Source organism: Salvelinus sp. IW2-2015, linkage group LG14 (genome assembly GCF_002910315.2).
Source record: "Salvelinus sp. IW2-2015 linkage group LG14, ASM291031v2, whole genome shotgun sequence".
Lineage (NCBI taxonomy): Eukaryota > Metazoa > Chordata > Actinopteri > Salmoniformes > Salmonidae > Salvelinus > Salvelinus sp. IW2-2015.
Window position 1 is genome coordinate 22,058,100 of NC_036854.1, and position 20,065 is coordinate 22,078,164.

Consider the following 20,065-nt stretch of genomic DNA (forward strand, 5'->3'; position numbering starts at 1 on the left):
CCTCTCCTCTTCTCCTTCTTCTCCTCTCTCTTACTCATCTCCTCCTCTCCTTCCCCCCTCTCCTCTCTTCTCTCCTCTCCTCTTCCTCTCCTCTTCTCTTCCTCTCCTCCTCCTCTCCTTCCCCTCTCCCTCCTCTTCCTTCTCTTCCTCCCTCTCCGTCTTCCTCTCCTCTCTCCTCTCCTTCCCTCTCCTCCTCCTCTCCCTCTCATCTCTCATCCTCCTCTCCTTCCCTCTCCTCCTTCCCCTTCTCCTCTCTCTCCCATCTCCTCTCCTTTCCCATCTCCTCTTCTCCTCTTCCTTCGCTTCCTCTCTTCCCTCTCCTCTCTCTTCATTTCCTTCTCCTTCCCTCTCCTCCTCCTCTCCTCTCCTCGCCCATCTCCTCTCCTCTCCTCTCCTCTCTCTCTTCCTCCTCTCTCTCCTCCCCCTCTCCTCTCCTACCCAGGATGGCGGTGTTGATCAGCTAAGGGTTCATCGTGGCTTGGTCTCCGTACGTGGTGCTCAGCTTTTGGTCCAGTAATATGTTCCAGGGGAAGGCCAGTCTGGCCCTGCTGGTCTCTTGTTCGTAAGGGCTCCACGGCCTACAACCCTTTTATCTACTACATCTTCAGACGCTCCTTAGACGCCAGCTCCGCCAGCTCCGGGGGCTGACTGCGCCAGACACACACCTTCGCGTGGGATGACGGGAGAGGAGGGAGACAGACTTGAGGTCTGACCTACGACAGAGTCTCCCCGAAAGAGAAGAGTTGGAGCTCCTCTGGTAGGGGAGTGGGAACTACGGCGCTGGAGATACCAGTCTGAGAATGAGTTGACAAGCTCCTGTTAATACTGTGTGTGTGGCGTGCGTGTGTGCGTGTGTGTGCGTGTGGTGCGTCCGTTACACGGGTTACAAAGGATTAGTGGTGTGAGTTATTCAGGCGTGTTTCTTCTGTCTCATTCTATATTGCACACACTACTGATCAAACCCTGGTCCTCACCACATCGCTAGCAAAGGTAACACTTTACTTTAAGCCAACAGACATAATACATTAGGATGCAGTCATAAAGAATTGTAAAAAACGTACATAAGCATGTTCCTGTGCTAAATACCAGCTGCAGAGCTGTTGGGATGAATCCTGCTAGGCCAGCACATCACATATTATACTGTATTTATCATAATAGGCATTATAAAGGGCTCATACGTGTTTATAAAAAGTTGTAAAGCATTGTGTTTGTCAAAGTTTGTTAGTAAAGTTCACTTTATTGTTAAATGTTGTTGTGAGGTACTGTAGCATTGAACTTAACCTTCACAACGGTCACTATGGCCATACTTCTGGTCCCTTTCTTTGTGTTTTCAGAGTTTTTGTTGTATATTGTAGCATTGTAGCTATTAGGTGGTCATTTTGACCATCCCCATGCCTACAGTGTTCTGTGTGTCTGTCCCCACTCAGGAACCATCAGGAGAGTAGAGCACCCTATTCCCTACATCATCCACCATCTTTTATTCAGAGCCCTATGTAGCTAACATGACTCCTGCACGGCTCTGGTTGTAAACTATTTCAGGATTAGAGGGAATAGTGTGTCATTTTGGAGGCTGCTGGAAACTTCAGGAAGTCATTTCTATTCCCAGGTGATTCACATTCAGACCTTGTTTATGTGATCGCTAATGATTGTAACGGAGAGCTTTAGAAAATGTGAAAGATATGGGGCTCTGTGGTTTTTTTCCGCTGTCTCTATTTTGCTCTCTGAGTCTCTCGGTTTCTACCCTCCCCCTGCTCTCTCCCTTCCCACCTCTGCTGTTCAGAAATGGTCTCCTTCAAGATAAATAGAGGCTCAATAGTGAGTTAAAACTTGCTTTTTTAAGTTCTCTTATGCACTTTGCACTGTTAATCTTATTAACATAATAACATAAAACATCCGCATCTCTGGTGGAAAGTGGCAGAACTAAAGCTCTGTTTGTCAGACAAGGAGACATCTCGAAACCGCTCTTCTCACGAAAACGTCTGTAGCGTCCGAACCATTTGGGCTACAAACTAAGGAAAAGGGAGACACTCAAGAAGAACCCTCTCCGTTTTACTCTACGCCTGAAGGCAACCGGGTACCCATTTAAAAAATGAATGGAAGTATGGAAGCAATTTTGTGCCAACAAAAAAAGGGGATAGATATGTGTCTCAAAAGATTTATACATTTACTGAGCTTTCTTATATCTCTTAGATATAGGACAGACACTTCAAAACATTATTCCTTATGATATTTTTTTTACTGTCTGTTTTGCCATTTTGAATGTGTTATTCAATGTGACTCTATGGGCTATAGTAGTGAAGGCCAAATTCAATATGTTATTGAATCATTTTTTTATATCTTTTTTTACATACCTACAGGGGTCCTAAAATAAAAAATCTGATAACTAAATGATCCATGGTATGACCATTTTAACCATTAGGCAACAAAAAGAAACCGACTTGGTGAGGGAGCATCACCCTGACACCTGGCTGTCTCTCTGGCAGGCATGCCGGTCATGTGAAACACATTCGCTCTTTATTGACCCCTAAACTCAGTTAACGAGGGAGCATGTGGGTTAAAAAAACAGGTAAACAAACAGAGCACAGCCCAACACAGTAGGGAAGGACGCTTGTTGTTTTCTCAAGCAGGAGAAGTTACCACAGACTGTAGTTAAAACAAGCTTCTATTTGGGCAGGGTGCTGTATGATGTCAGTGTGTCAGCTAGGAGGAGAGTGGGTGAGATGATGCACATACACTTGGGTTGTCTCTCAATACTGTGATCCTGCCTCCTTCCTCTATAGACTGCACACAGTGGGTGAAAACAATATAGAAAAAGCTAGCGCTTGGCTTGGTTTCACCTGCAAGGTTGGTGTAGATAAATATGGAAGAAAAGAGACAGGTACAGGAAGCCACTTTAAAATATTGACACACAACCTTGGATTCAAGTCAATCTAATCTCTAATGGCATAATCAATATGTAATGCCATATATCTGAACTGTACACAACAGGAGCCAAATCCTTACACTACTTTTTCTTTATAAATCACCAGGGGTGAAAGTAGATTTCATTTCTTACCAGTATGAGACTCCAAAGTGTTTTAAGGTCTAGGTGTAATCATAGAATTACATGTAATCCCTCTTCATTTCATATGATGTCTGTGGGCCTGATAGCCTAGTAAAGATTAGTCATATAACTTTTAACATGTTTTACTTTTTAATGTGGCATAAGCACAACCAGTAATGATGTTTCCATCTGATTGTCAAACAATCTCTCTCTAAATTCGCTCCTTCCTCTAAACTACATGTCCACGTTCGTCCACTTCCAAAATAATTCCTGCATCAAAACAGCACAATTTGATGACTGGAAAGAGACATCAGTTACAAAACACCACAACGTGTATTGTAATGACAATCTGCAATCTGCGATTGTCATTAGGCCTCCACTTGTCACCTGAATTGATGCCTCAGCTGTTGTCCGCATGCGTCTCGGTCACCCATCTCGGCCTTGGCAAAATGTAAGTGTTCTCGACGAAACCACAGCGCAAATTGGAACGTATACCACCCGTTTTATTTTGCCGGGACGCCATACCAGACCATAACGGCTTACTTTCCAACAAGCTCTCACAGTCTCACTGCAGAATTAAACGTTCATCCACGTTCTCCAAAAGTCAAATTTTGAAGTTGCTCCAAACATCAATTTTGTAAGTGTTTCTGTTGCTCTTGCTGTTCTGTATCGTTCCATTTCTCCAAACATCAAATGTAGAAGTTAAGGGTTAAGTTTAGGCACTCATTCCAAATGGTTAAGTTAACTGTAAAGGTTTGGGATAGAGTTAAAATAAAATAAAAAATTAAAATAAGTGCCCATGACTGGGTATTGAACACACAACCTTCTGATCTAGAGACATGGGATTACTCCCATCCACCACCCCATAAACATGCAATTTTAATGTAAATCTTAACTGACCTGGCTGTACATTCACAGCTGTGTATCACGTATATACTGTACATGTACAGAACAAGCCGATGTGAAAAGGCACTGCCTCCTGGTGCTGGGTTGGATCTCTTGAAAGGTTATTTTTTTTAACAATCTCATTATCTGGCAACCCTCACACAGAATCCAGACTGGTCCACAACTGGAAACCTGGAACTATGCATTCTCAGGTTGTGAGTAACAACTCAACCAACCAATGACCTCCATGCCATTCCGTTTCTATGGAAACCTCACACCTGTGTGACACCTGGGTACTGATCCAATGGGATGGCACCCCTTCCCCTAGTTAAAGAGGCTCCAACACTAAATCTGTCAGTCTGTGGGAATAACATATGAATGAGTAAAATCTGACTGTTGTTTTTAATATCCTTAGACAGGAAGTGTGGAATGGGCCTGCTGGTGTGTGAGTGGAGCAGAGGGCCAAGTCAGTGCCAAAAATCACACTTAAGTGACAGGCTGGCTCATCAAGGCTCCTTGCTTGTGTCTGTCTAATGTGTGCTTGTGTGTGTGTCTCTGACAGTGATCATGTGTGTTTGCCCCCAATGCTGAAAGTGGGCATATGGAACGATTGGGCCAATGTCTATTAGCGCAGATGTAACGGGGTAGAACCGTTGAATGTATTGTGAACGCTCCCTTGTGGTCTGACAGTCCCAGGTGTGGCTAGTTGTTCATTAAGTCAACACAGTGTATCAGGCAGGCAGCGTTTGTTCATTCAGGGGATCCCCTTTGCCACGCCGAGGTCGGCGTACCGTGGGAAGACGGGAACGGTGACGGTGGTTTTTAAGTAAGTATGGAACTGTAAAGACGTGAATGTAGTGTTCTAGGTATAGTGCCCTTAATCCGCCTAGACTCACCTACACACTCCCTCACCTCTTTAATCCAAGTGGCGTAAATCGGCTACAACTTCGTTAGTGTTACACGTGTGTTTGTTTGTCTTGCCTATATGTGTATTATAAAGTTTATGTGGTTGCATTACTATGTGCGTAGGAGACCTGGTGTACTTAATGTCAGAATGAGTTGCGGGTAGCCGACAACACACACACTGTGTAAGAAAGTCAAACTGTGTTACATCAGTCTAATCAGCAGTGTGACGGTCGTGTGTGTGTGTGTGTGTGTGTATGTGTGTATGTGTGTATGTGTTTATGTGTGTGTGTATGTGTGTATGTGTGTATGTGTTTATGTGTGTGTGTATGTATGTGTGTGTGTGTGTGTGTGTTCTTCACTCTCTTTTTTCTCTCCCTTCTCTCTGTTTTTACTGGTGTTCACATCTCAGTTGAGTGGGATTGCTGGTCATATTAGCAGGTGTTAATCCTAATTGGTTGGCAGCCAAACTATAGATTCTTGATTTCATATGAAATCACCTAAAAATGTCACTCTCTTCCTGTCCTGTTATGGGCAGACTGAGTGAGGGAGCGGGAGAGGGAGGGAAGGGGAGAGAGAGAGGGCTCCTCTGCCCTTGATGACTTGTTCTGGTGGCTCTGAGAGGCCTGGGTCAGGGAGAAGGAGACCCCTCTGTATGTTCCGGTCAACACTGCTTATTCGTCTGGACCCAGGGTCTGTAAGGGTATATAGGGGTAACAGAGAGCTTTTGAGCAGAGCACTGCTCATTGAGACAGTTTGTGAGACTCTGACAGTGTAAACTCACCCAGCTCTTATGATTAATGGAGGCAAATTATAATACACATACACACTGCTTCACTGTAACTGGACTATAATGGTCCCTGCGGCTACCTGGTACACCACACACACACACACACCACACACACACACACACACACACACACACACACACACACACACCACACACACACCACACACACACCCACACACACACACACAACACAAAACACACACACCACCACCACACACACACACACACACACACCATTTCTAGGTATATATATTTATATTATACGCACACATCATAGGAAAACACTCAGGCATGTGCACGCATGTACGTAGCACACACACACAACCACACATGTCACACGCATGCACACATACCAAAAACACACAACATCGCTGATCGTACGTCGGGTCTGTTAAAAGCACATCACCGTAAGACTGCGAATCATTCAACTGTCTGGACTTCTGGATCCAATGTATTTTGGCTGTTTATAAACAGTCATTCAAAGGATTAGAAAGAGGAGGAAAACAGAAAGAAAAAGAATCCGCTCCTCTATCCTCTCTTGTTATTAATATCACAGTCACCAGATCTCCTCAGTCAGGGTGGTTCTTTGATGCCAGAAAGAATATCAAAGCACTATCAATACAATTGGGTCCAATCCAGCATGATGCTGGAGATGGTGCAAATTGCTCTACACTCGCTTACACACAAAAATGGTTTAAAATCGGTTATGTGGCGGTTCCCCATAGAACCCTTTTCGGTTCCAGTAAATCCTTTTTGGTTGCCATGGTAGAACCCTATGTGGAACTTTTTAGGTTCTAGATAGTCTCACTATATACTCAGAAAAAAACTACTACTTGAACTAAGAGCCAGTAGGGATGTTTCCATGTGTGATAGATGAGTGGTGGGTGGAAGCACTGTAGCCTAGGCTTCCGATACTCTAATGCTACACTTTTAGAGCCTGCATTTCTCTTTCACTGAGTGAACTGTACAGTTCTTCAGGCAAATTACCAAAACAATCATCCATAAAAATTACATCTCAATCTGAACTAATTTTCTGCTCCAAATTACCCTCGACATGTATACACACGGACCGCGCACGCACACACAAACACGCACGCAGCGCACACACACAAACACTCACGCACGCACACACACGCAAACACGCACGCACGCACGTACACACACACGCAAACACGCACGCACACACACACACACATGCACGCAAACACGCATGCATACACACACACACATTACAAAAACGCACGCACACGCACACACGCAAACACGCACGCACACACACACACCTTGGAAGCGGATCTATGGTGGCTGCTTGGCACGGCCCACAGAATATATTGAATTAAAGGGGATTTTGGGGCGCTCAGTGTGGTGATGTGTGTGTGTGTGTGTGTGTGTGTGTGGTGTGGTCGTGTGTGTGTGTGTGTGTGTGTGTGTGTGTGTGTGTGTGTGTGTTAATGAGAAGGAACGGAGAGGAAAGGGCAGTAAATCTGAGTCGGAGGGCCTACCCGCCCGAGCAGTTCAAGTTACCACAGTGATATGTTGAGTGACACCCTCAAACACCAACCTCCCCACCGGCCCAAGCAAAACAGGTCCTGTTCCTCCTACAGTACCTCTGCGTGAGTGAGCGAGACACACATCCCCACACACACACATACAGACACTCTCACTCTCAAATACACACAATCCTACCTCTACATAAATCAAAGAGAAAAACACACTCACTCTCCTCAGCCAAAAGTAACACTGGCAGCTGAAGGTAAATAAATCCTCCTGATCGCCTGTCTCACATGAAAGCCAGCTGGGCTGCCCTGGGCTGCCCATCACTCTGGGACACTGAGGGACAACCACACAATACCGCATTATTCCCACAGAATCCCAACTTTTTCAATATATACTAGCCTGGGAGGTTTTGGATTTCCCCTCTGTGTGTTTGGAGTGTGCCTCACCTCACCTAGCTCTGTTGATCACATCTGTCACACCCTCACTGACAGATCGGGAGGAAGCGGTGAGGAAGGAGAGGGAGAAAGAGAGATGAAAAGAGACGAAAGAAGAGGGACAGAGAACAAGAAAAGCAAACAGATATTATGAGATTCTGCCATCCATTGTGTTGAGTGACCTTAAAGGCCTGGTGCAGTCAAAAACATGATTTGCCTGTGTTTTATATATACAGTATTTCCACACTATGAGGTTGGAATAATACTGTGAAAATTATGATATTGCCCTTTTAGTGTAAGAGCTGTTTGAAAAATATCTGCCTGAAATTTCAGACTGTTTTGGTGGGATGGAGTTTTGGTCTGCCTGGTGACAACACCAGGCGGTAAATTAGTTAATAGACCAATAAGAAAGAGTGCCAATAACAGCTAGTTGTCAGTTTTCCCCACTCAGGCCACTCCCAGACAGTCCTAGCTAAATTCTTGCTTTAGAAATAGCTTCTTAGCGAAGAGCAATTTTTGTTTCTTTTTTTACCATTTTAATTGAAAACAATCACAGTAAGGTACTTAATTGTTACCCAGAAATTATTTGATATTGAGATAAAAATGGCTGCATTGGACCTTTAAAGAACACTAGAAGAACCTCTTACAGTTCCATCCAAAAGTGCTCCATAAACAATCTACTAGTTCCCATGCTCTCTTCATCCATCTCGGCCATGCTACCTCCCTCTGTCCCTCCCTACGCTCCTTTTCTTTTCCCCCTCATGTATATATCTCCACCACCTGCAGGTATGAGGGAAGGAGACAGCGGGTCCTAGAGTGTAATATGCAGTATTTAGAACGGATTGATACAGATTCCCTAGTAAGTGGTTACTCATTCCCCCAATGCAGTAGTGATGATATGGTGTAGTTATGTCACCATTACATAATGCTTCCCCTACTCCTGGAAGCCCCTTATAGTAGCCCCAGTGTCTGACAGGCCCCTAGGTAGGACTACTTACAGTGAACTCCAAACGTTTTGGAACAGTGGCACTTTTTGTTGTTTTGGCTCTGAAGTCCAGAACTTTGGATTTATAATGATACAATGACTATGAGTTTTAACTGGAGGGTATTTTCATCTATATCGGGTGAGCCGTTTAGAAATTACAGCACTTTTTTAGGGGACCAAAAGTATTGGGACAAATTCACTTATATGTGTTTAGTATTTGGTCCCATATTCCTAGCACGCAATGACTACATCAAGCCTGTGACTGTACAAACTTGTTGGATGCATTTGCCGTTTGTTTTGGTTCTTTCAAATTATTTTGTGCCCAATAGAAATGAATGGTAAATCATTTATTGAGTAATTTTGGAGTCACTTTTATTGCAAATACAAATATAATTGTTTCTTAACACTTCTACATTAATGTGGATGCTACCATGATTACGGATAATCCTGAATTAATCGTGACTAATAATGAGTTTGAAAGTTACAAAGGCATAAATTCCTTATTGCATTCTGACCGATGTGCCATGATGGCAGCAGAAATCCTGAACCAGTCAGTTCTCATCCTCATACAGTCCTTCCTTCATTTTACAGTGTGTGTCTGTGTGTGTGTGTGTTTTTTTTTCCTTCACTCAATCACTCACTCATTCACTCGTGGGGGATCAGTGACTGTGTGGTGAGTGACTCTAGTTATTTTCCAGATTTTCCAGTGTATCACATTCTAAAGAACACAATCTCCCTGTAAGAACAGAACACAACTGTAGTACAGAACAAATCCACATACACACACACTTCCTGGCAACTGGTGTGCTGGTTCCAGGTGTGTGATCTGCTGATATGAATTCACCTCAGGACCTGAGGCTGGTGCTGTACAGAGAACGAACAGGCCTCAGGTGACCATGAGAAGATGACAACTTTTATCTAACACTTGAGAAACACTGACCATGGGGCACATTAAGTTACAGGATTTCACAATGTTTCACAATGGTCTTTTGACATCGAATTTTGTTGGAAAGCAATGACTGATGGTTGAATACTGATGAAGCAGATAGGGAGTGACTGAATCATTGACTTTTTATGGGTATCTGAATACAGAGCTAAGGCTCTTCATGGTCTGTCTGGGTTGGAAGTGGCTGTACAGCATTTACTGTGACCAATCACATACCGTCAACCGATCATGTCAATGTGGAGCTATACAGAGCCCTCCACATTGTTACAACATTTGAGAGATGCACGGCGATGCGGTATGAAGCTTGATTTGGCCCCTTCATGCCTCCGGAGGCTCCGCCATTCCGTCACAATCGCCATACAAAGCTTCCGATCACATTTTCAGATCAAGCATAAATTCACTTTTACCTGCTGCGTCCTGTTTGCGTTATGTGTCACTCAGCAAAGTGTCACGTCTGGGCCGCTATGTGACAGTCCACAGGGCGCATCTGCCCGTTTCGAGAAACACCAAGGTAACATAGTATTCATCTTTACAGTTGTCGGGGTTAGATTACAATACTATATCCCTCAACTGCTCAACCAAAGAAGCACTGTCATTAGGCTCCAGATAACACTACTTTGTGTGCTCACACAAATTAACTGGCTCTTCAATCAACAATTGGAATCAATCAATGTGAGTATGTGACAATATCTATGGCACAATGTATCCAGCGTTATATGAAGAAACATTATCACATGGATTTACCATTGGAAATTAAAAAATTAATACAAAATTGTAAACCTGCCATCTCTAAATTTGCGCTGTCCCTGGGTCATTAATAAAAAGTCATCAAAGAGGACCCATTGGCCCCGAACCGGGCAGTACAAGAAAAGGATAATGCATTGAGGGGTGGTAACAGTATGCAACAGTAAACTTGCCGTTACACGTCCTCAAAGAGCCGTGTAGCCTACTAATTGTACACGTTGGTAATGTTGCGAAACTCTAGGCTACTCAAAAGCGATCACCACCACCAGAAGATAAATTCGTTCAATAATAAGTTCTTACCGAGATACTGTCGGATGTCCAGGAGAATGTTGGGGGGTCCTCCGTTCAACTGGTAAAACAGAGACCCAAAACAGAAGATGAATAGACTAGCCATGCAAAAACCATAACCTCGCAGGGAAAAACGCAACAGAACCGCCGAGAGAAAACCGAACTTTTTGTTGTTCCAATCTCTAATGTGGTTTGGAGCCTGGTTATTGTGAAGGGGACTGTTGCTGAAATTCTTCATCATCTCCTCCTCACAAAGCGCCGCCGAGAGCGATAGTCACCCATCCGCCTGTGGAAAGTGAAACTTCTTGCTTTGATATTATTTGAAACGGACACCTATTAGGAAACGCAGGCACCCGCCGCCGCCACGAGTTATTTGCGCACTCGGTTTTCGTCTCCGTTCGGTCTCTCTCGTCTGTTCTCTCCGACTATTTCTGCCAATGAAGTTGCGGGTTCTTCCTTCGGTTTAGATGTTTTGAGCCAGCGGCGGTGTCAGATTACTGAATGTGGAAGAAAAAAATTCTGCAGATATTTTCTATGAGTCTAGGTGCAAAACAGCGTCACCGCGTGTACAGCAACAGACTACATAGGTCATGTGGGCCTTCTGTCATTCTGTCAAGACAGGTTTTTAATCTTACAGAGTTTCATTCTTAGCAATTAGGACATGACATTAATACATATTAAGACGAGTTAGGACATATGGGCTACTCTACATAAAATAAGTAGAAAGAGTGCTAGCAGGTAGCCTATTCCAAAACAACCAAGGTGCTCTTGGTGGGGAATATTACTGTAAATGCAAAAAGTATAACCACAAATTGGTGCTAAGTGGCATAAGAAAATCAAAGTCAAGGCACTGGTGTGGGTTTGAAGGTTAAAAAAGCCTGTTGTGCTTTAAGGTATATTCTACGTAGTTGGCACAAACAGGCAACACAGACTGGTGTATTATGAAGTTGTATGGAAGGCAGCCTATGAAAGAATGCTATACCTATGGTATAGGTACAAGTATAGGCTACATCATGTAAGTGAGGAAAGTGGGTGGTATGTGGGCTACAATACAGCCTCAGTTTCTTTCCATGTGGATGGTGACTGAAAGGACTGCCTCAGCCATGCTCACAGTCAGGATGGTCATTTGCTATGGTAAATAAGGAGTAAGGCACTTATTAGGCCTACATTTGAATTACCTAAGGGGATGCAAGCCCACTTAGTCAAAACAACTAGTGAGTGGACCTCCAACCTTCACCTGTCCAAGTGTAGGTGTGAGTGTGTAAACTTTCCTTTTCTAGTGTCCCTCTACTCCCTCTACCCCTCAGGCCTGCAGTAAGGAGACAGGAGGAATGTAAAGCCACAACAACCTGTCGTAAATCTCTCCCTTTAACTGACCACAGCTTTCTCCGACCACGTGACCAGATACAACAATCATATAACAGCTGGACCCAGATGGAGATAGTACAATGAGACAGTATCCTATACAATAACATTCACATTCTGGTGACAGACGTAGACAGACACTTACTGTATATTGGTCCTCTAACTCACTTTTAGTGATAGCAGCTGTATTGTAGTCATAGCATTGGTCTCTATTTGAAACATTCTAACCAAAGCCATAAAAAGCATGGGTATAAACACAGATCTAGAATCTCATTCTATTTCTATGTGTATAAAGAATAAAACCTTGTTTTCATTGGCATTTAAATTCAACCCGGGTTGGGCTGGCCTTGGTGGGCAGTTAGAATTTGGCCCTAATTTGAAAGGCCAATGGAAACGGCATGGCCGCAAGATGTTTTGCGTTGGGGGTCAAAAGAGGGGGGGTCTCCGCTCATACAGGAGTAATAAAGGCCTAGTTTACAAATCTGGTGAAAACTTTTTGTAATTTCTTATACTTTTTTTTTATCCCCAGCACTCCTAACACCCTCAGCACCCCTACTTCCCATGGCTATGGAAACGGGGGGGTTAAATGTGTTCTGGAACCTGTTTGCTTGGGACAGGAACAGTATCGTTCCAAGCCAGGCACAACTACACACAACAGAATGCATTCTATTTCAAACCCCTGGTTGGGAGCTACATGGGAAAACCTGCTAGATAGGGGATTCATGAATTATGCCAGGCAGACACTGATTGCACTCCCACCCCCGCCCCCACACCACCCCACCCCAACACACACACAAACACTGTAACCCTCGCCCCCCACACTTATGGAGAGGGCATAAACTCATTGCGCCAAGCAGACATCCATGCCAGGCAGCCATCCATGCCAGGCAGCCTTGGGTCAAAAGTAAATCAGATTGTTCTTCCCTCTCCAAACCGCAGAGAAATGAAATCAGCCTCTGCTCTTATTCAGCAGACTGATCCTGTGTTGGGATCCAGAGAGTTTTAATCAAATCCAGTCTGGTAATGCAATGCCTGTTATTGTATACTGAGACTTATTATCCCCACATAAAATGAAGATTAATATAAGAAATTCAGCAATCACAGAACAACATGTGGTGCAGGTTTTAGGTGTTAGCCACAGTAGTCAAATAGTCCAATAACTCTCACTGCCCACACCTCGCATCAGACAGAAGTGGTGAGTTTGTGCGTCGTGTGTGTGTGTGTGTGTGTGTAAACACAGAGCATGGCGATAGCGTTTTTATTATATTTCAGAATGACAAATAGTTAGACATCATTTTTTGTTTCAATACACAAGAAAATCTTTATAGACAATCATTAGCTAGTTGAAACCAAATTAAATCATTTGTACACTTATATTTTACAATAACACTGTAGCTTTTCACTGGCTAATGCAATTTGCAGGAAGGTATTGCTATTTGTATAGTACAGCTAATAATTACAGTTGATATGAAAAGCCCCAAAATAAGTTATTTAAATACCAATTACATATACAGAATGTGTAACTCTTGTTAACCATTTCATATATGTAATTACGTTTTCTGTAAGACTGCAAAAGTAAATTGGAAGTTAAGTCATTGGAACAGGTTAATTCATGAACTATTATTAATTACATTTGTACATTGACTTGGCATTGGGAACTATACTAAGATAACTAAATACCAGTATAACCCATTCAATCAAACCCTTTACATTACCTGAAAACAAATGTCTGCTTACAGACTTAAAGAGCATTTTGCCAATTTTGCTTAAACATTTTTTTATTTACTTTCTAAAGTGCATTTTACAGTGACAGTATTTTTTACATCTTAAATTTTAGGTATTTTTGTTTCTTTAAAAACTCCCCCTACAAGTGTCTCCCTAGCTAACCTGGAGCACCACTATGATTGAAGAGAAAAGGCATCAAACTTCTATCGAGTGTCCACTGCAAAAGCCCCCTTGTGTTACACCACTCTGCAAACTTGTATTTTGAAACCCGAGACAAGGGATAAGACTTGAATATTGATTGCAATATGAAGTACTTCACATAACTAGAATGACATTACATAGGTGGATACACTCACACCGGTCTTGGACTAGGAATCCACTGCTAGGGACTCACAGGTCTGGTCTGCTGGTCAGTGAATGGAGATTCAGTACATTCCCATTCTCATCTGTACTCCCTGACTGTGTCTCTCTCTAAGACACTCCCCTTCTTCTTATTCTTGTTCTTGTTCTTGTTCTTCCAAGAGAGGCTCAGACAGACATGATAAACCAGCTGTTAGCTGGGTCTCTGTGGAACAGCTGTAGTCCTCCTCTTTGCCCCTCCTTCTGAGTGGATCATCTACATCATGTCTCAGTCTGTCTCTGTGGTCTGCAGTACTGAGCTGGTCTATGGCTGGCTGTTGAACACTGTGTTTAAATTAGACTTCATGTGGATCAACATCTGTGCTTAACAAGAACAGCAAGGACACCCCCGACAGAGCTATGTGGCTGCTAGCGTGTGTGTGCATGTGTGTGTGTCTTCTACTAACAATCACTGTCATTACAAGCACATTCAAAACATTTTGGCCCGGTGAGGCTTTGAGGAATCAAGCCTTAGTCAAAGATGGGGGTTGAAATGCCTACTGTATTTATAATGCTGAGTACATGAATACGTATTAATCTAATTGTTTTTTTAACATAATGGTAAGGCAACTTAAAATGAGCCTGGATAGATATATGGAGACGATATTGTCTGCAAAGAAAAGCTGATCTCCCATGGAAGATTATTAGAGCGGTACTGTGTAGATAGTCTTGTTGTAAGGACCTACATATTGGAGGATTACATGCAACCAAGATATGTTTTGAAATCTGCAATATAATCTGAAATACTGTATAAACTCATGTCGAGATCTGTCTGACTGTTTATAATTACAATGACTGACATTCAGACTTTGACATTCCACAAAGCAGACACACAATACGTATTGAACACATACTGTAAAAACACCATGAAATTAAAATATATGGTACAGTATATTACAAAAACACTATAGCATGATAGAAAATAAGGATTTAAATCTTAATATAACAGCAATGTTTGCCTATTTCATGTTTTGTTATTTTTTTGTGTTAACTGCAATAAACCATGTTCTCCAATCTACTGTAGCATTTAGCAATGGGATTAACAACAAAGGTGAAATCTGCACATTGAAAGAAATTGCTTTGGCCAAGCTACATCCTCTTACTACTCTCTAGTGCTTTTCTCTTGCACAAGAGATACAAAGCAAACACTTCTGAAACACAGAAAAAAAACATAATTTAGTCTTTAAAAGGAGAGTTTTAAAAAAGAGTCTAAGAAAAGTGTGCTAATTTCCTCAAAGGCAGTTCTCAGTATTTTAAGACTGGGGGGATGTTTCAGAAGGGAACAGTCAGTTTTAAAGGCATCTGATAACTGTTCTCGGCAGTCGGAACAATCTCACCGTAAACATCTGAAAGAAAGGAATAGAAAGAGAGACAGATTGATAAAGACGGGGGCATAAGAACAGGTTGCTGCTCATAAGTCTCAAGCGTTAGCTGGGATGCAACTGCAAACCACCCGCACTCCGTAGTCCAGTCAAAAGTCTCAATAGGTGCTGGAAGCTGTGCTGTGGTCACTTTCGCAGTTATTCAGTTCTGCATTTATTTGCAACTGTGCTTTAGTCTCAACTGTGCCGTAGCCGTTCAACTGTCCCAGTTACACCTGCATGGGCTCCACTGTCACGGTTACGACTGTCCGTCTCTGTGTGCGCTGACCAATCGGGCCTCGCTCACAAGTCTACGGACGTGCCTCTCGTCCCGCACTCCCGCTTCCCACACACTGCTCTCTGTGAGAGAGGACACACGTCCCAACGTGTCATATCCTGCAGCTGCCATCGGTGTGGCGTACATGGGTAGGCCGATGGACACGAGCCAATCAGAGACGGTGCTCACGTGACCTGGGGAGAGTGGCTTCCTGCACATCTCTGTCAAACCTCCAAACGGGATCTGAGGAATACCGGGGAAAATATTTAGGAATTTTGTAAAAAAGTAAAAAAGATTTATACATAAAACATAGCAATGACACCGTAGTAATCTTTCCTGCCGTCAAATGATCAAATCGCCCTCTAGTGGCCTCATGGGTGGAATGTTATTAATATTTTTTATAATTTCATAATTGATAAATAAATAAAAACACACTCAGAAAATCTGGTGTTTCCATGTCAAACAGTTTTATTATATTTCAGTCTTCTGTGATATACAGTGCATTGGGAAAGTATTCAGACCCCTTGACTTTTTCCACATTTTGTCAAATTACAGCCTTATTCTAATACGGATTAAACAGTTTTTCCATCTCATAAATCTACACACAATACCCCATAATGACAAGGCAAAAACAGGCTTTTAGAATCTTTAGCAAATGTACAAAAATAGAGAGTCTTGATTCTCATGGTCAGATTCCTTTAGTTGCTTTTTGGCAAACTCCAAGCGGCTGTCATTTACTGAGGAGTGGCTTCGGTTTGGCCACTCTACCATAAGGGCCTGATTGGTGGAGTGCTGCACAGATGGTTGTCCTTCTGGAAGACTCTCCCATTTCCACAGAGGAACTCTGGAGCTCTGTCAGAGTGACCATCGGGTTCTTGGTCACTTCCCTGACCAAGGCCCTTCTCCCCCGATTGCTCAGTTTGGCTGTGCGGCCAGCTCTAGGAAGAGTCTTGGTGGTTCTAAACTTCTTCCATTTAAGAATGATGGAGGCCACTGTGTTCTTGGGGACCTTCAATGCTGCAGAAATGTGTTGGTACCGTTCCCCAGATCTGTGCCGCAACACAATCCTGTCTCGGAGCTCTACGGACAATTCTTCCGACCTCATGGCCTGGCTTTTGCTCTGACATGCACTGTCAACTGTAGGACCTTATACAGACAGGTGTGTGCCTTTCCAAATCATGTCAGATTAATTTAATTTACCACAGGTGGACTCCAATCAAGTTGAAGAAACATCTCAAGGATGATCAATAGAAATAGGATGCACCTGAGCTCAATTTGGAGTCTCATAGCAAAGGGTCTGAATACATATGCATTTCTGTTTTTTATGTTTAATCAATTTGCTAAAATTTCTAAAAACCTGTTTTCGCTTTGTCATTATGGGGTATTGTGTGTGTATATTGTTTTTAAAATTTAATCCATTTTAGAATAAGACTGTAATGTAACAAAATGTGGAAAAAGGGAAGGGGTCTGAATACTTCCCGAATGTACCGTATATAAAGTGTAATATTGGGATGCAAACTCAAAATTGAATACATTTCAATTCTATATCTCTATATCTAATAATGTTTACATACTGTTTTACTCATTTCATATGTATATACTCTATTCTACTGTATTCTAGTCAATGCCACTCCGACATTATTTATATATTTCTTAATTCCGTTATTTTACTTTTAGATTTGTGTGTTTTGTTGTGAATTATTGGATACTACTGCACTGTTGGAGCTAGGAACACAAGCATTTCGCTACACCCGCAATAACATCTGCTAAATATGTGTATGTGACCAATAAAATGTGATTTGCTTTGGTACAGGGGTCTTCTAAGACCATATTTGTTTAAGACTACCAAGAAACACTCTGCTTTAGCCCACTACAGTAAAACATGTATTAAATATATCATCAGAGGAAAAGAACAGGTGCTAACTTTGCCCTGGTCGACTTTTGTAGGTATTTTCTTAAAACTGCATTGTTGGTTAAGGGCTTTTAAGTAAGCATTTCACTGTAAGGTCTACACGTGTTGTATTCAGCGCATGTGACAAATTGACTTTGATTTGAAGACCATGTAAATGCTTATTGAATCTGTCCCATAAAGTACTCACAGCCATGCGGTGCTGCTTGCGGAGCTGCTTGACGCGAACCTGGTCCATGTTGGAGGCCACATCCTTCACTGGCTGCTCCAAGTCCTCACTGTAGCGCTGCATCAGGGGCTGGGGGATACCACACCGACCATGCTGGAGGGAGAGAGAAATGGAGAGAGACTATGGATGAGTGGGGAGAGTAGGAGAGGGACACAGACAAATGCATACACACAAACAAACATGCGCACACGCATACACACAGTGATTTCCATTGATAGATACCCTATCCCTGTGGGCACGACAACTCAATACTGATACTAAAACCCCAAACCATGATAACCCTAAGTAACCATGACCTGAAGTAAATCTGTAATAAATCTGGGATGCTAGGCAGAGAAAACTTAAGCCCATATTTAAAGGGCTAGTGGAAATCTCTCCCCCACAGCCTACGCCCAGATTAGACAAGCCAATCAGAAACCATAGTGACTTCTCTCTCCGTTTAAATAGAAATGTCTGTCGGCCCCAGTCAACACCATAAAGTCACAGATCTAAACAGAAAATGCAGACTGTACTGTGCACTTTTATTGACTACGGTCACAGTGTTTGTCAACCTAAGTCTCTAGAACTGAATGTTTTCGAACAGCTCAGACACCAGAGGTTGATGTAGGAGCTAGCTCTCTCACTTTATTTGCTCATTTAAACATTATGAGTCTGGAGAGGCCCAGTTTCTGTCTGTTCATGAGGGATTGAAGTAGACTAATAATGTGAAATAACGAGTCAAAACACTGGCCAACTGACGAGCCCATTGGCTGGGAGATAAGCTCAGAGACAGAGACAAGCAAACGATGCGGGAGATCCCATAACATGTCATAGGTGGACTAGACTAGCCAATGGTTGCCATGCATGAACAGAGAATAAAAGGGAATTCAGTGGGGGAAAACTTTTAAAACACTCTCTCTCTCTGTCAAAAGCTCTAGACACCTGGAGTCATGGCCAGTCCAGGACAACCCAGCCAAACTGGACCGAAGGCAACTCAGGGTGAAGGAATAGAGAGATGGAGGGTGTATGTAGATGTAGAGCCACAGCCAAGTGTCCTGTCTGACCCTAACAAAGCCCTTCTCCGAAGACGGCACCCCTAGTGACTGGACAGTGTCTCTGCAGCATTATTCCTCATTAATATAAAGCCAGCAGTACAGTGCAGTGCTGTAGACTGTCTGTCTGCCTGTCTGTCTGGCTCCGGCACGGTGTCTGACTGTTTAATAACCCCAAGCCGCCTGCCTTCACTGAGCTTCAGCCTCCTACCAGGAAGATTTCCCCTTCCATATCTCTCCTCTCTCCTCTCTCTCTCTCTCTTCTCTCTCTCTCTCTCTCTCTCTCTCTCTCTCTCTCTCTTCCTCTCTCTCTCTTCTCATCTCTCTCTCTCTCTCCTCTTCTCTCTCTCTCTCCTCTCTCTCCTCTCCTCTCTCATCTTCGTTCCCTCGCATCTTGTCTCCATCCTTTCTCTCTCTTCGTCTTCTCTCAATTTGTTGGAACTGTGTGTATTCGCTCCTCTCTTCTCTCTCATCGTCTTCCTCGTCTCTCTCTCTCTCTCTTCTCCGTCTCTCTCCTTCCTCTCATTCGTCTCTGTGCGTTTCTCTGTCGTCTTCTCTCTTGTTCTTCCCTCTGCACCCTAATTTTTATTTCTCTATTGTTCTCTTTCTGCTGTATGGATACCAAAGCAACCCACTACTACTGTTGACAGGAAGCGAGAGCCATATGACAGGATACAGGATCCAGTCTTGTTATGTCTGAGTGCAGTAATCAAAAGGCAGAATCAAAAGGCCTTGGCGGCCAGGAGACAAAAACACAACCTTCTAATGCTTGTAATAATGTATTTATTGACCTGAAGTGTGTCCTTTACTAGATTCCTACACTGACTTCTAATGTACTCTCTCACAGAGTGGGCCAGTGGTCCAATCTGCACTGTTTATTAAAGTGTTTCTTTCATTTCTTTAGTTGTGAGATGGTCTTAATGAAGCATACCCACATCTACGTGTGTCCTGTATAACCCCTAGCTGTGACAAACTGGCCTGTGAGTGTGAGTGAGGATGTGGTGGTTGTGTGTATTCTACACAGTAATAACAGGAACATAACCATAGAAGCAGGCTGTGGTGGATGGGTGTGTGTGTGTATTCTACACAGTAATAACAGGTACATAACCATAGATACAGGCTGTGGTGGATGGGTGTGTGTGTGTGTGTGTATTCTACACAGTAATAACAGGAACATAACCATAGAAGCAGGCTGTGGTGGATGTGTGTGTTCGTGTGTGTGTGTGTATTCTACACAGTAATAACAGGTACATA

The 20,065-nt window shown here is 43.0% G+C and overlaps 1 protein-coding gene across 5 annotated transcripts in view; it reads right to left on the bottom strand.

Moving 5' to 3' along the window:
- Positions 1-13,124: 13,124 nt before the first annotated feature.
- The window catches only part of LOC111972700 (SAM and SH3 domain-containing protein 1), a 357,764-nt gene continuing 350,823 nt past the window's right edge, over positions 13,125-20,065 (bottom strand). For all 5 annotated transcript variants that reach the window (XM_023999743.2, XM_023999742.2, XM_023999746.2 and 2 more), the window contains 2 exons: positions 17,742-17,873; positions 13,125-15,885 (listed from right to left, as the gene is read on the bottom strand). In XM_023999743.2, the coding sequence (XP_023855511.1) occupies positions 15,625-15,885; positions 17,742-17,873 (393 nt within the window). In that variant the 3' untranslated portion in view covers positions 13,125-15,624. The remainder of the gene's footprint in view (positions 15,886-17,741; positions 17,874-20,065) is intronic.